The sequence below is a fragment of the Neopsephotus bourkii genome, unplaced genomic scaffold (assembly GCF_033783945.1).
Source record: "Neopsephotus bourkii isolate Nb327-2 ecotype Australia unplaced genomic scaffold, CSIRO-AGI_Nbou_v1 NB_1063, whole genome shotgun sequence".
Lineage (NCBI taxonomy): Eukaryota > Metazoa > Chordata > Aves > Psittaciformes > Psittacidae > Neopsephotus > Neopsephotus bourkii.
In genome coordinates, this window is record NW_026901551.1 from 192,682 (window position 1) to 206,312 (window position 13,631).

Sequence of the window (13,631 nt, forward strand, 5' to 3'; positions counted from 1 at the left end):
GCGGGGCTCGGCGACCGCGGATTATATAAGGACGCTGCGGCGGCGGGGCGCAGGGCCGGCGGGTGGGTGCAGTGTGGGGGCCTCCGCGCCGCAGCCATGCGGGAGCGGAGGCCGGTACCGGCGGCCCCGGCCCGCTGCAAGCTGGTGCTGGTGGGCGATGTGCAGTGCGGTAAAACGGCCATGCTGCAGGTGCTCGCCAAGGACTGCTACCCCGAGGTGAGCCGGGACCGGCACCCAGCACCGGGGACCGGCACCGGGGCCGGCCGCTGACGCTCTCGGTGCCGTTACAGACGTATGTGCCCACCGTGTTTGAGAACTACACAGCGTGTCTGGCCAGCGAGGAACAACGGGTGGAGCTGAGCCTCTGGGACACCTCCGGTACCGGGGTCAATGCACTGGGATGGGTTCTCTCCGTTACCGGGGGGCGCATGAACGGGGCTTCCCTCCGGTACCGGGGCGGGGGCAGCGCTGGCCCCGGTGGGGCTTGATGTGGGAGGGGGGTTATCGGGGGAGGGTGGTTTGGGGTCTATGGGGATGGGGGGGCTGCAGCAGAGGGAGCCCTGCATTGGGGGGGGCTGGCATAGGGCCCCCGGGGTGCCATAGGGTAACCCCCTTCCTAACGGGGTTCCCCAATCCCTGTGACCTCTCCCCGTTGGATATTGGGGCGCTGCGTCCCTGCGGGGCTGCTTGTGAATGGGGGGTAACGGGGACCCCCGGATCTGCCTCTCCCCGCGGCGCTGGGGGGGCCGGGACAGCCCTGCCCGGGTGCTGCAGTGTCCCCCCCCGCCCGAGGGGGGGTCCCTGCCACCCGCGGTCCCCGCGTTGCCATGGCGATGCGCTGGCGCAGCCTCTTTGCTATTCCACGCACGGAGCGTCTGGGCTGCGAAACCCCCTCCGAGACCCTTCGGGGTCTGGGGGTGGCGATGGAGGCCCCCCCCGGGCACCCCAATACCCACAGGGGCTCCCCACTGCCCCCGCATCCCCCCCCGTGCCGCCTCTCCCTGCGGTCCCCGCGGTGGTGCCAACGGCTCCGGCTCCCTGGGGACCCCATGGGGGTGGCAGCAGCCCCCCCATGTCCTGCTGCCCCCCAAGACCCGGTGCTGCTGCTGGGGCTCCCCAGCGCGGGGGGGGGCGGTTGTTACATAAACACCACGGGATCCATTTCCCATCACTGATGGGCTGCGGGGAGCGGAGGTGGTGGTTTGGAGGGGGTTAGAGCTGCGTGTGCCCCCCCCAGCCCTGGCAAAGGGGGGGCTGTGACCCTTTGCCATCGCCTCCAGGGTCCTTTATGGGGGTGCTGTGCGGTGACCCCCCCCCTTTTCAACCCAGGTTCTCCCTACTATGACAATGTACGTCCCCTCTGCTATAGCGACTCGGATGCTGTCTTGCTCTGCTTTGACATCAGCCGCCCCGAGACCCTGGACAGCGCGGCCAAGAAGGTGTGGGGGGCATGGGGTGAGTGGGGGGGGGCTGTTTTGGGGTCCCCTCACACTGACACCAGCCCTGTGTCCCCCTCATTCTGCAGTGGAAAACAGAGATCCTGGACTATTGCCCCAACACGCGGGTGCTGCTCATCGGCTGCAAGACAGACCTAAGGACAGACCTGAGCACCCTCATGGAGCTCTCCCACCAGAAGCAGGCACCCATCTCCTATGAGCAGGTTGGGGGGTGACGTGTGTGTGGGGGGGTGTTGGGGTGCTCTGGGGGGGGGTTTGGCCTCACCAGGGGCTGTTGCAGGGCTGTGCGGCCGCCAAGCAGCTCGGAGCAGAGGGTTACCTGGAGTGCTCGGCCTTCACCTCGGAGAAGAGCGTCCACAGCATCTTCCGGACCGTGTCCGGCATCTGCCTCAGCAAAACCCCCCCGCAGCCCCCCCGGAGCCCCCCCCGCAGCCTCTCCAAGAGACTCCTGCACCTCCCCAGCCGCTCCGAGCTCATCTCCTCCACCTTCAAGAAGGAGAAGGCAAAAAGCTGCTCCGTCATGTGAAGGGGGGGGCGCCTGTCAATGACCCCCTCACCACCCTCCACTCCCCCCAGTGTCCTCCTGCCCTGAGCCCCCAGGATGGGGTGGGGGGGCTGGCCCTGGAGCCCCCCCGTGATGCCAATGGGGTGCCTGTCCCCTTCCCATCACCCTGCTTCCAGCCCCCATGGAGCTGCCATGGGTGGGTGGGGGGCTCTAGGGAGGGTGATTGGCAGCCCCCCAACCCCAGGGGGGGTTCATTCATGGACTCATCCCCTTTTGCCCCTCCCCACCCCATCCCTCATCTGCTGCTTGCCCCTGGTGGGGTGGGGGGCGCTGGGGGGGGCTGTTTTATGGACTGTCGTTGGGGGGGTGGGGGTCTCTATTCCATGGTCAGTGTTATTAAAAGCTTATTTATTATCGGAAATATAACGCCCACCGATGTGCAGCGGAGTGGAGTCCTCTTTTGGGGGGGGTGTCGGGGTTTAACGGGGGGGGCTCAAAAGGGGTCTTTCCAGCTTGGGAATGGGGTGCGCAGGACGCCGTGGGGTGCGCAGGACAGGGGGGGCGTCACGGTAGGGCCGGGGGTCACCGCGCTGCCGGCGGAGGGACCCGCGTGTCGCGGCGGTGCTGCGGCCACGGCGGGCGCGGGGGCTGCTGGGAGCTGTAGTCCCTGCGCGGAGGCGGCCTCGCCTTCCCAGCGTGCTCCGCGGCGGCTATGGCGGCAACGGGACGCTGAGGCCAGGAGCGGCGGCGGTGAGCGGGGGCGGGAGGGTCCGCGGGGGCAGCTGGAGCCCCGGAGCGGGTCCCCGGGGCTGGGCCCTGCTCCCTCCCGGGGCCGGTTCCCTGACGCTGTCCCCGCAGATGGCCGGGGAGCTGGCGGACAAGAAGGAGCGGGACGCGTCCCCCGCAGCCAAGGAGGAGCGGAAGCGCTCCCGCTCCCCGGACCGCGACCGGGACCGCGACAGGGACCGCAAAGGTTCCCCCCCCAAGGACAGGAAGCGGCACCGGTCCCGGGACAGGCGGCGGGGGAGCCGCTCGCGCTCCCGGTCCCGGTCCAAGTCAGCGGAGAGGTGAGGGGGGGGCTCCCCACCAAGGGCGGGTGCGGGGGGGTGGGGGCCGGGGTTGGGCCATAAGGACCCCGCTCTATAGGGATCGGCGGCACAAGGAGCGCGACCGGGACCGGGGCAAGAAGGAGCGGGAGCGGGACAAGGATGGGCACCGGCGGGACAAGGACAGGAAGCGCTCGAGGTGAGCCCCGGGGGGCTTCCGGAGGGCTTGGGGGTGCCCCGGCTCCCCCAGGAGCGGCTCCGCGGGGCCCCGGCGCTGTGCTCGGGTCCTGATGCCCGGTTCTCGGCTGGAAGCTTGTCCCCGGGCAGGGGGAAGGATTCCAAGGCCCGGAAGGAGCGGGATGCGCGCAGAGCGGAGGAGGAGGAGGAGAACGCCCTGAAGAAGGAGAAGGTGAGGAGGGACTCGGCTGGGAATGGCTTTGGGAATGTGGGAATCCTGCTGGCGAGGCAGAGTCCCCACTGGGGCTGCTGATGGGCTCGTCCCACGTCCACAGGCGCAGCCGCTGTCCTTGGAGGAGCTGCTGGCCAAGAAGAAGGCTGAAGAGGAGGCAGAATCCAAGGTGGGAGCTGGAGCTGAGGCCTTCTCCTTGGGATGGGATGGATGGGATTGGAGGGGGGGCACATCCAGACCTGCTGTGACCCTGCCCTTCTGTCCCAGCCCAAGTTCCTGTCCAAGGCGGAGCGGGAGGCCGAGGCGCTGCGGCGGCGGCAGCAGGAGGTGGAGGAGCGGCAGCGCCTGCTGGAGGAGGAGAGGAAGAAGAGGAAGCAGTTCCAGGAGATGGGGAGGAAGATGCTGGGTAAGGGGGTGCCCACCCCTGGAGCCCCCCCCCCCCGGCCCTAAGGGGGGTTGTGCTGGGCTCTGAGCCCTTCCCATGCTCCCCAGAAGACCCCCAGGAGCGGGAGCGTCGGGAGCGCCGAGAGCGCATGGAGCGGGACACGAACGGCACCGAGGATGAGGAGGGCAGGCAGAAGATCCGGGAGGAAAAGGACAAGAGCAAGGAGCTCCACGCCATCAAGGTGGGTCTGGGGTGACCCTGGGGGGGCCGGGAAGGGGGTGGAACCCCCCCCACTGAGCCTCTGCTCCCCAGGAGCGGTACCTGGGGGGGGTGAAGAAGCGGAGGCGGACGCGGCACCTCAATGACCGCAAGTTCGTGTTCGAGTGGGACGCATCGGAGGACACCTCCATTGACTACAACCCGCTGTGAGTGGGGGGATTCTGGGGCTGTGGGGGGTTCCCTGGGGGTGTGGGGCAGCTCCTGATGCTCCCACCCCTTGCTCCAGGTACAAGGAGAGGCACCAAGTGCAGCTGCTGGGCCGGGGCTTCATTGCGGGCATCGACCTGAAGCAGCAGAAACGGGAACAGTCGCGTTTCTACGGGGACCTCATGGAGAAGAGGCGGACGCTGGAGGAGAAGGAGCAGGAGGAGTGAGCTGGGGGGTGTCCACAGGGGCTCTGCTGGGCCTGGGTGCAGCTTGGATGGGGGCAGGATGGTTCCAGCCTTCCCACAGGGTGAGCTCCATCCCCTTCCTCATCCACACCCAGGGCTCGGCTGCGGAAACTGCGGAAGAAGGAGGCGAAGCAGCGCTGGGACGACCGGCACTGGTCCCAGAAGAAGCTGGATGAGATGACGGACAGGGACTGGCGCATCTTCCGCGAGGATTACAGCATCACCACCAAGGGGGGCAAGATCCCCAACCCCATCCGCTCCTGGAAGGACTCGTCCCTCCCACCCCATATCCTGGAGGTCATTGACAAGTGTGGTTACAAGGTGGGCAATGGGGGCTGCTTTGGGGGGGGGTCAGGGCTGGGAGGGGGAGTTCTGCTCTCATCCTGCCGCTCCCCTCGCCAGGAGCCCACCCCCATCCAGCGCCAGGCCATCCCCATCGGCCTCCAGAACCGGGACATCATCGGCGTGGCTGAGACCGGGAGTGGCAAAACAGCGGCTTTCCTCATCCCACTGCTCGTGTGGATCACCACCCTGCCCAAGATTGACCGGTACCGGGGGCTGGGAGCACTGCACGGGGGGGAGCCTGGGACACCACATAGGGCAGGGGGACACTGCACAGGGGGGGACACGTGGCACCGGGGGTGACGTGGCCATGCCCTGCCCGTGCCGCAGCATTGAGGAGTCGGACCAGGGTCCCTACGCCATCATCCTGGCCCCCACCCGCGAGCTGGCCCAGCAGATTGAGGAGGAAACCATCAAATTTGGGAAGCCTCTGGGCATCCGCACGGTGGCCGTGATCGGGGGCATCTCCCGCGAGGACCAAGGCTTCCGCCTCCGCATGGGTTGTGAGGTGAGTGCCCCGCATGGAGGGGCCCTGGGGGCCATGGTTCACCCCCAGCCTGTGGCCACCAACCCCCCTGACCCCCCCAGATCGTCATCGCCACCCCAGGCCGTCTCATTGACGTGCTGGAGAACCGGTACCTGGTGCTGAGCCGCTGCACGTACGTGGTGCTGGACGAGGCGGATCGCATGATCGACATGGGCTTCGAGCCGGACGTGCAGAAGATCCTGGAGCACATGCCTGTCACCAACCAGAAACCAGACACGGATGAGGCCGAGGACCCCGAGAAGATGTTGGCCAACTTCGAGTCAGGGAAGCACAAGTACAGGCAGGTGGGTGCTGGTGGGTGCTGCTGTGGGGAGCAGAGGGCTACAGGGAGCAGCAGCCCTGCTCCTGCCCCTCTGGGCCCATCGCTCCCTGCCCTGTGCTCCCGTAGACCGTCATGTTCACGGCCACCATGCCACCAGCCGTGGAGCGCCTGGCCCGCAGCTACCTGCGCCGCCCCGCCGTGGTCTACATCGGCTCCGCTGGCAAACCCCACGAGCGGGTGGAGCAGAAGGTGTTCCTCATGTCCGAGTCGGAGAAGAGGTGAGGACGGGGCTGCTGGAGCAGGAGGAGGGGTCTCGGGGGTGCTCAGGGGTGTTTGGGGGTGAGGGAGCTCTGGGACAGGCTCCACAGCCCCACTCTGCTCCTCCACAACAGGAAGAAGCTCTTGGCCATCCTGGAGCAGGGCTTCGACCCCCCCATCATCATCTTTGTCAACCAGAAGAAGGGCTGCGATGTGCTGGCCAAGTCCCTGGAGAAGATGGGGGTGAGTCTGGGCCGGACCCTCCCCGCTCTGTGTCCCCCCTGCCCATGGGTGGGGGGCTCCAGGCCCTGCCTGACCCCTCCTTTCCCCCCCTGCAGTACAACGCCTGCACCCTGCACGGAGGCAAGGGCCAGGAGCAGCGGGAGTTCGCCCTCTCCAACCTGAAGGCCGGGGCCAAGGACATCCTGGTGGCCACCGACGTGGCCGGACGCGGCATCGACATCCACGACGTCTCCATGGTGGTCAACTATGACATGGCCAAGAACATCGAGGGTGAGTTGGGGGGGGGGCAGTGGGGGGCAGTGGCGGGGGGGGGGCTATGGGGGGCCTGATCCTCCTCATCCCCCCCTTGCAGATTACATCCACCGCATCGGGCGCACGGGCCGCGCGGGGAAGAGCGGCGTCGCCATCACCTTCCTCACCAAGGAGGACTCGAGCGTGTTCTACGACCTGAAGCAGGCCATCCTGGAGAGCCCCGTGTCCTCCTGCCCGCCGGAGCTGGCAAACCACCCCGACGCCCAGCACAAGCCCGGCACCATCCTCACCAAGAAGCGGCGCGAGGAAACCATCTTCGCCTGAGCCAGGGTCCCCCCATGGGGACAACGCAGCCCCCCCCCCCCCCCATGGCAGCAGCACCAGGGGCTGCCGGGACCTTTTGGCTGCTTTTGGTGCATCCAGGACTGCCGACAGCAGAGACTTGGCCCAGGGCCCCCCTCGTTGTCCCAGCCCCGCTTCCCCCCCTCCCCATGGCCGGTGGGGCTCCGGGGGCCGGTTCCTCCTGCCGGGACCGGGCTGGTGCCCATCGGGGCTATTCCAGGCCCTTTCTTCTCTCCATCCTCGTGGTTTTTAGCTGCAATTCCAGGCTGCAGGAATAAACCCGGTCCCGCACGGCGCCTCCTCGTGCTCTCCCTGGCCCCGTGTCCCCCCCATCCCCTGTTTGTCCCCCCCCACACGGACACGGCCCTCGGAGCACTCTCGTGTTTCTGAAACTGGTTACAGGGAAATCAGTGCTTTCTACAAAAGAAATTATAACAAATCTGTGCCCCCCCATCCCCTCCCTGCGAAGGGCCCCGGGGGGGGGGGGTCTCATCGAGCAGCCCCCGGGGGGGGGGATGCTGTATTTACAGGACTCTGTGCGGTGACGTGCGGTGGCAGCTACAGGGACAGCAGGGATGGGGCAGTGAGTGCAGGCAGGGGGTGCCCCCCCCCGGCCGTGGGCAGGGTCTGGCTGCCCCCTCCCATCCACATCCCCAGTGGGGGGGGGGTTTGCAGTGGCCGGGATAGGGGGAACTTGGTGCAGAGCAAAGCGATTGGTGCAGCCCCGTCATGCCGGGGGTCCCATGCGGGGGGGGGTGGGACAGGCTGGGCCTGGGGAGGGACAAGGGGGGGGCACCTTCCCCTTCATTTGGGTCTGTGCTGCTCACCCTGCCCCCCCCCATGACCTGGCCCCTGTTTCCATGGCAGCGGATGGGGACGGGAAACTGAGGCAGGGAGAAGCTGCGTGGCTGAGCCCCGGTCCCTGGGGAAGGGGCAGGGGGGTCCCCTGGCCCCCCCCGCCCCCTGTGCTTATGGCTGAAGACGCCCCCCTAGGAGGCCCCCGAGAGGGGGGAGATTGTCTGAGCACCCCCAGTGCGGGGCTGGGGGGGGGGCGGCCGCTGCCCAGCCGGGCCCCCCCCCTTCCTTCCCTGCCCTCCCCTAGTAGCTGTCCTTGGCCCAGGGCCGGCTCCGCTGCCAGTTCCTGTCGTGGTTGCGCTCGCTCTGGCGCTCGGGGGTGCCGGCGCCCTGCATCCCGCTGTTGTGGTGCCGGTGGGGCTGGTACAGGTCGGGGTAGGGGTCCCCGAACCCCTCCTCCTCCTCCTCCTCCTCCTCCTGCAGGTGCCGGGAGCTGCGCTGGGACGCGGCCCCCCACGGCCGGGGCGAGTTCTCCCCGGCATCGTCCGACGGCATCAGGCTCTCGTGCTCCAGCGGCGAGTGCTCCCCGCGCTCCCCCAGCAGCTGCTGGCTCTGCGGGTACGGACGGGGCTGGGTGCATGGCCCCGACCCCATGGCGTGCATTGGGGTGCATTGGGGTGCGCCGTGGTACCTGCAGCCCCGGCAGCCCCGGGGGCGATGGAGCGGCGTGCGCGGCGTGCAGAGGGTGATGTGTGGCGCGCCAATAGACCTCCAGGTACTCGGCCAAGTGCTCGCAGGCGTCCTCCAGCTGGTTCTCGTCCAGGATCACATCAAACAGCTCCTGTGGGGGCACATAAAGGGGTCAGGGGGGGTCCGGACCCCACTTTGGGCTGTCCCAGGGGGGGTCCCCGTGGCTCACCGGGGGACACTGCACCAGTTTGTCGGCTGCCATCATCTGCACGTTGAGGTGCTTCACTTGGGACTTGCCGCGGGACTTGATGAGGCGCTGCAGGACCTGAGGGGGGCACAGGAGGGTGGTGGTGGCATAGGGGACAACTGGGACCCCCCCCAGACCCGCGGGTCCCCCCCACCTTGGGTGAGGACACCTTGACATAGACGATGATGGGCGCCAGGGAGGTCTTGGCCAGCTGGGCCGGGTGGTTGATGGTGTCGGCATCCAGCACCACAAGCTGCAGGGACTTGGCCAGCTCAAAGATGCGCTCGATCTCGCTCTGCACCTCGGCTATGGGAGGGACATGGGGGGGGGGGGCATGAGGCTGGGCTGGTTCCTTTGCGGGTCCCTGCAGCCCGGGGGTGCTCACCGATGCTGGAGCGGGTGGTGGAGCGCTCCAGGATCGCCTGCTTGCCCAGGTTGTTGAGGATGGAGCGCTTGGCCAGGGACAGGTCAGCCGTGATGTGGGTGATGGAGATCCTGGGGGAGGGGGGCAGAGGGGTGGCAATGGGGGCCGGGGTGTCCCCCTATGGCCATGGCATTGGAGCGGGGGCAGGGGCAGGGCCTCACCTCCCATCGAATCTGTGCTTGAGGAAGTCGAACAGAGCTTTCTGCATCATGTCCGTGACCTGCGCAGGCACCGGGAGCCGCAGATGGCACCGGCAGCGGGGCCCGGCCCCCCGTGGGCACCCCTGGGCCCCACCATCTGCCATGGGGTGGGCAGGGAGGGGACAAGGGGCTCAGGCCAACCCCCCCCCCCCCCCAGTACCTCGTATCCTTTCAGCGAGGGCCCCACCAGCACCACGGGCCGCATGGAGGGGACCACGTCGTAGGGTGGGATGTGCTGTGTCTGGAGGGGGGACACATCAGTGCTCTGCACCCCATAACTGGGGGTAGAGGGGGGTCTCTGCCCCATCTCCCCTCACCCCCGGGACTCACCTGCTTCTGCTTCTGCTTGGCTTGGGGAGAGAAGAGGCAGGGATTGGTGACAGCAAAGGGAGGACCCCCTGGGACCGCCCCCCCCGGGCCAGACCCGGCTCTTACCTAAGGAGGGGGGAGGCGATCGCCGGCTCCCGCTGTCGCCGAGGCCTGAGGCGTTGCCAGCTCTCCTGGGGGGGGGCAATGGGGGTCAGCGAGGTTGGGGGGGGCCCGGTTGGGGGGGGGGGGGGCGGTCCTTACCTGGCTTTCTGCTCCTGCTTGAGCCTCATGGCTTCCAGGCGCTGGGGGCTGGGGATGAAGGCGATGTCCCCCCCCTCCTTCACTAGGCGTCCAATCCACCAATCATTGCTGTATTTCTGGGGGGGCAGGAGCAGAGCACGGTGAGGCCTGAGAGGGGTGGGGGGTCCTTGGCCCTGATTCCCCCCCCACGGACCCCCTTTCACCTCCTTGATGTGCAGGAAATCTTTGGCTTCGAAGTTGATGGCGGCTCCTTGCACCGGGCACTCCTCGTCCAGCGCCCCGCAGTAGCTGACATTGGTGCGCACAGCGAAGGCGACCGGCTTGTGCTGGGGGGGGGGGGATAAAAGGGGCGGTTCAGCACCCCCAGACCCCGCCGAACCCCGCAATGTGCCCCCCCCCCCCCGTACCTTGGCCCTCTCGAGCTGCTGCTGGGCCTGGTTCTCCACCTCGCGCCGGGCGCCCTCCCGGTCCTCGTCCAGGGACACGTCGGAGTCCAGGGACGGGCGGCTGGTGTAGGAGTCCGCCGAGCCCTACGGGGCCGCGGCTCAGTGCGGGCCCCGGCACAAGGGACCCAGGGAGCCCCGTCCCGAAGCGCGTCCCAGCGAGCCCGGGGGGAGCCATGGGGGGACCCCGCTTGTGTCCGTCCCCCCCCCCCGCGGGTAATCGCCGGGCCCTGCTGTTGAGCTGCATTGAGATATTTATAGGCCCCTGGATGTGGCCGAGCGCCCCCCCCCTCGATCGCACCGGGGGTGCCCCCCCCACCGCAGGCAATATGGTTTCCCAGCAGGCTCCCCCCAACATGGCCTCCCCAGCACGCCCCCCCCCACCCCAGCATCGTCACCGCTCCCCGGAGCATCCTTCACTTCCCCACCGGTAACAGCATCTCCGCCCCCCCCCGCAGCCCCCGGCCCCGCCGCCCATGGGGGGGTCTGGATCACACCCCCCCCCCCCCATCACCCGGTTCCGGTCCAGGCGGCACCTGCCGGGGGTTGGGGGGGAGAGACCGGTTCCTTCCTGCGGTGAGGAACAAAGAGGGCGGCCGGACCCCCCCACCGGGCCCGGGCCCCATCCACGGGCACAGCCCCCAGTGCGCAATCACGGCTCCCCCCCCCCCCACCGGGCACGGCCGCACCCCCCGCCCCAGTTGTGCCGGTACCGGGGCCGGTACCTCGTTAAGCAGGAAGGTAGCGCTGGAGTCAGAAAACGACATAGACGGGGCGAGCCGAGCCGAGCCGCCCGCGCCCCCCCGCCCGCCTCCGGTACCGGCACCGGCTCCGGCTCCGGTTCCGGCTGCGGCTCGGGCTCCGCTGGCCCTGCCCGCTCCGCGCCGCCGCCGCTGCCGCCCCTCCCCGCCCCTCCCCGCCTCCGCCTCCCGCCGCCCCCCAGGGGCGCACGGAGCCGCCCCCGCCGGCTCAGCACGGGGCGAGGGGGGGGTGCCGGGGGTCGCGGCTCCCCCTTCCCGGTGGGACCCCGGTGCAGCGGGAAGGGCCCCGGGGGGGGCTGGGGAGGGGTTGCAAAGGGGGCAGCTCCCGGGCGGGGGGCGCTGCGCGGTCCCCGCAGGCCCCGGCCGGGGGTCCCGGGGCGGCGGCGGGGGGGTCCCCCCGGTACCTCCATGCTCCAGTGCGGCGGCCCCGTCCCGTCCTGCCCCGAGCCGGCGGCAGCCCCATCTGCAGGGCGAGCCCTGCGGCGGGGCCGGAGCCGCTCCCGCCCCCCCGCCGCGCCCCCCCCTCCCGCCCCCGAGGAGGGGGGCAGCGGCGGGCCCCAGGGGACCGGCGCGACCGCCCCGAACCGCGCAGCGGGACGGGCACCGGAGGGACCGGCCCGGGATGAGCGGGTCAGGCCCGGCGGGGCGGGGGCTGCGGGACCAGGCGAGGGCACCGGGAACCGGCCCCGGTACCGGGCAGCGCGGCGGGGCCGGGCCGGGCCCTCTCCGAGGTGCTGAAGGGGCCGTGACGGGCGCGGGGCCGGGGGTCACCGGGGGGACCAGGACGGGAGCGGCGCTGCAGGTGCTACCCCGGGAGGGAAAAGGGGGATCGGGCCCCTCTGCACCCCCCGGGGCCGCCCCTGCCGGAACCCACCGGGGCCTCCCCGGTACCCGCGGCCCCGCCGCTACTGGGGGGCTGCTGGGGCCGGGGTGAGCCGCGGGTGAGGGAAGGCGGGGGGGGCTCCGTGCCCTCCCCGGTGTCCCCGGTGCCGATGAACGGACGAGGCCGGGCGGCCACAGGGACCCCCCCGTTCCCCGTTCCCCCTCCGCTGCCTCAGTTTACCCGCGCCGCCCCCCTCTCTGCAGCGCCGGTGCCCGCGCCCGGCCCGGCCCTGACGCAGCACTCGCTATTTATAGCCGCGGGGAGCGGCTGCTGCGATGCCACCGGCGCCCGGTGCCGGCGCCCAGCCCCGGTTCCCCCCGGTGCGGCGGCTGGGGCGGGGGAGCTCGGCCGCTCCTCTCCGGCCCGAGCCTTAATGCGGAGCCGCAGCGCCGCTGCTCCCGAGAGCGGGAGGTGCCGGTGCCGGTGCCGGTGCGGGCCGCTCACCTGCCTGCGGAGGATGCTGGAGGTGGTGTCGGACGAGGTGCTCCCATCCGAGCGCTTGAACCGGCTCTTGCGCTTCGGGAGCCTCCGGGGGCTCTGAAGGGGGGAAAGCGGCAGGAGCCGCCGGTCAGGACCGAAGCGGCTCGGCCCCGGAGATGCGCTGCGGGGTAGAACCGAACCGGGCCGCACCGGGCCCGCGGGGGGCGGAAGGGCCCCGGTGCGTTCACCTGGAAGGAGCCGGGAGCCGCGGGCTGCGCCGGAGCGGACATCCCGGGCGGCACCCACCGGAACCCCCGGGATCCCGGCGGGGCCGCACCCGCACCCGACCGCGGTTCTCCACCGGGAAGGGCCGCGCCGCCGCCGCCGCTCTCCGCATCACACGGGGCCGCCGGGGGCGTCCCGGCCGTCCCCGCCCCCGCCTGCCCGCCCCCGCGCCCATCACTGTGGCGTCCGGCCCCGCGGCCCCCGCAGCCACCGGCGCCGTGTGCGTGTGTGTGGGAACCGGGGGGTGCTCACCGGGGATAGACCCAGCCCGCACCCCGCCGTGTGCGGGGGAACCGGCACCGGCAAGGAGCAGCCCCAGGGGCCGCCACTGCCGTGACCGCGCGTGGTCGGGGGTGCGTGAGCCCCGAGTCCCGCTCCAAACCGGGATGAGGCCCGCGGCTGCCGTGGGTGATCCCTGCCCCGCGTGGGGCAGCGCGGGGGTAAAGGGCGGATGCACTCGCCCCGCGCCTCGCGTCCCCGCCGTGCCCCGCACCGGGAGCACCGGTACCGGCCCCCCCGTACTCTCCCTGCCCCCCCCCGCGGCGGGACTTCCGCGTACGGGGCCGCGGGGACTCGGGCCCGGCGGCGGCTGCTAATTAATGATTAATGATTAATCTGTGCTCCCCGGGGGCCGCCGCCGCCGCGGAGGGGGAGGGGAGAGCGGCCGGGGGGGGGGCGGGTGGCCGGGAATAGGGGCGAGGAAGCGTCGGACCCACGGATACTGGGGGGCTGCGAGGACCCCGATGTGGGGGTGCCCTGAGCACAGGGCGATGATGGGGGGGGTGCGTGTGCACGGGGCGGGGTGCGAGAACGTCCGCGGGAGCGCGCGGGGGTTCGTGCACGCGGGTGCGCGTGCAAGGGTGCGTGCGCGTGCACGCCAAGGGTGCCCTGGGTGGGGGGGATTGCGCGGGTGCTTGTGCAAGGAGATCAATGGGCGAGGGGACCCGGGTGCAACACAAACCCGCGTGCAACGGGGCCGCCCGCGTGTGCGGGAGCGCGCACTCGCGCAAGGGGGGGTGATATCTGCGTGTGCAAGGGGCACACGCAAAGGGCTGGGTGCGTGTGCACGGGGAAGGTGGGGGGGGCGATGCGTGTGCGCGCTCCCGGCGGGGGGTGCCCGGCTGCGCGTGCCCCCGTTGTCCCCGCCATGTCGGTGTCTCTGTGTGTGTGTGCGCGCGGCCCCGGGGGTGCCGG

General features: G+C 70.5%; 3 protein-coding genes across 6 annotated transcripts; 2 read left to right on the top strand and 1 right to left on the bottom strand.

Annotated features, from left to right (window-relative positions):
- Nucleotides 1-35: 35 nt before the first annotated feature.
- RND1 (Rho family GTPase 1) lies at nucleotides 36-2,398 on the top strand. The gene is made up of 5 exons (XM_061361768.1): nucleotides 36-216; nucleotides 291-378; nucleotides 1,330-1,439; nucleotides 1,526-1,660; nucleotides 1,738-2,398. The coding sequence occupies exons 1-5, from the start codon at nucleotides 97-99 to the stop codon at nucleotides 1,981-1,983; spliced, it is 699 nt and encodes a 232-aa protein (XP_061217752.1). The 5' UTR covers nucleotides 36-96; the 3' UTR covers nucleotides 1,984-2,398.
- A 397-nt stretch (nucleotides 2,399-2,795) lies between these two features.
- On the top strand, nucleotides 2,796-7,019 carry DDX23 (DEAD-box helicase 23). Of its 2 annotated transcripts, none has more exons than XM_061361772.1 (16): nucleotides 2,796-3,029; nucleotides 3,109-3,207; nucleotides 3,321-3,417; nucleotides 3,521-3,586; nucleotides 3,685-3,823; nucleotides 3,910-4,043; nucleotides 4,115-4,227; nucleotides 4,308-4,451; nucleotides 4,569-4,794; nucleotides 4,876-5,021; nucleotides 5,146-5,323; nucleotides 5,404-5,646; nucleotides 5,751-5,902; nucleotides 6,017-6,125; nucleotides 6,221-6,395; nucleotides 6,478-7,019. In XM_061361772.1, exons 1-16 carry the CDS (start codon nucleotides 2,821-2,823, stop codon nucleotides 6,699-6,701), a joined length of 2,454 nt encoding a protein of 817 aa, XP_061217756.1. In that variant the 5' UTR covers nucleotides 2,796-2,820; the 3' UTR covers nucleotides 6,702-7,019. The 2 variants fall into 2 exon arrangements, with proteins under 2 accessions (XP_061217756.1, XP_061217757.1); XM_061361773.1 differs by having other exon boundaries at nucleotides 3,913-4,043.
- Nucleotides 7,020-7,086: 67 nt separating this feature from the next.
- Nucleotides 7,087-12,559, bottom strand: CACNB3 (calcium voltage-gated channel auxiliary subunit beta 3). Of its 3 annotated transcripts, XM_061361776.1 has the most exons (14): nucleotides 12,401-12,559; nucleotides 12,177-12,269; nucleotides 10,053-10,175; nucleotides 9,849-9,971; nucleotides 9,646-9,761; nucleotides 9,511-9,575; nucleotides 9,406-9,425; nucleotides 9,236-9,316; nucleotides 9,037-9,095; nucleotides 8,837-8,946; nucleotides 8,606-8,757; nucleotides 8,434-8,529; nucleotides 8,206-8,355; nucleotides 7,087-8,126 (listed from the first exon to the last, which is right to left on the bottom strand). In XM_061361776.1, exons 1-14 carry the CDS (start codon nucleotides 12,440-12,442, stop codon nucleotides 7,818-7,820), a joined length of 1,539 nt encoding a protein of 512 aa, XP_061217760.1. In that variant the 5' UTR covers nucleotides 12,443-12,559; the 3' UTR covers nucleotides 7,087-7,817. The 3 variants fall into 3 exon arrangements, with proteins under 3 accessions (XP_061217760.1, XP_061217758.1, XP_061217759.1); XM_061361774.1 differs by lacking the exons at nucleotides 12,177-12,269; nucleotides 12,401-12,559 and adding an exon at nucleotides 11,254-11,407; XM_061361775.1 differs by lacking the exons at nucleotides 12,177-12,269; nucleotides 12,401-12,559 and adding an exon at nucleotides 10,814-10,998.
- Between the last annotated feature and the right edge of the window lie 1,072 nt (nucleotides 12,560-13,631).

Excerpts from the sequence above, each read along its gene's own strand:
- RND1 (XM_061361768.1), top strand. The coding sequence starts at position 97 with ATGCGGGAGCGGAGGCCGGTACCGGCGGCCCCGGCCCGCTGCAAGCTG. Across the intron at positions 217-290 it reads CCAAGGACTGCTACCCCGAG|ACGTATGTGCCCACCGTGTT; the intron begins GTGAGCCGGGAC and ends GTGCCGTTACAG. Across the intron at positions 1,440-1,525 it reads TGGACAGCGCGGCCAAGAAG|TGGAAAACAGAGATCCTGGA; the intron begins GTGTGGGGGGCA and ends CTCATTCTGCAG.
- DDX23 (XM_061361772.1), top strand. The coding sequence starts at position 2,821 with ATGGCCGGGGAGCTGGCGGACAAGAAGGAGCGGGACGCGTCCCCCGCA. Across the intron at positions 3,030-3,108 it reads CGGTCCAAGTCAGCGGAGAG|GGATCGGCGGCACAAGGAGC; the intron begins GTGAGGGGGGGG and ends CCCGCTCTATAG. Across the intron at positions 4,044-4,114 it reads AGGAGCTCCACGCCATCAAG|GAGCGGTACCTGGGGGGGGT; the intron begins GTGGGTCTGGGG and ends TCTGCTCCCCAG.
- CACNB3 (XM_061361776.1), bottom strand. The coding sequence starts at position 12,442 with ATGTCCGCTCCGGCGCAGCCCGCGGCTCCCGGCTCCTTCCAG. Across the intron at positions 12,270-12,400 it reads CGGCTCCCGGCTCCTTCCAG|AGCCCCCGGAGGCTCCCGAA; the intron begins GTGAACGCACCG and ends TCCCCCCTTCAG. Across the intron at positions 8,947-9,036 it reads AAGCACAGATTCGATGGGAG|GATCTCCATCACCCACATCA; the intron begins GTGAGGCCCTGC and ends CCCCTCCCCCAG.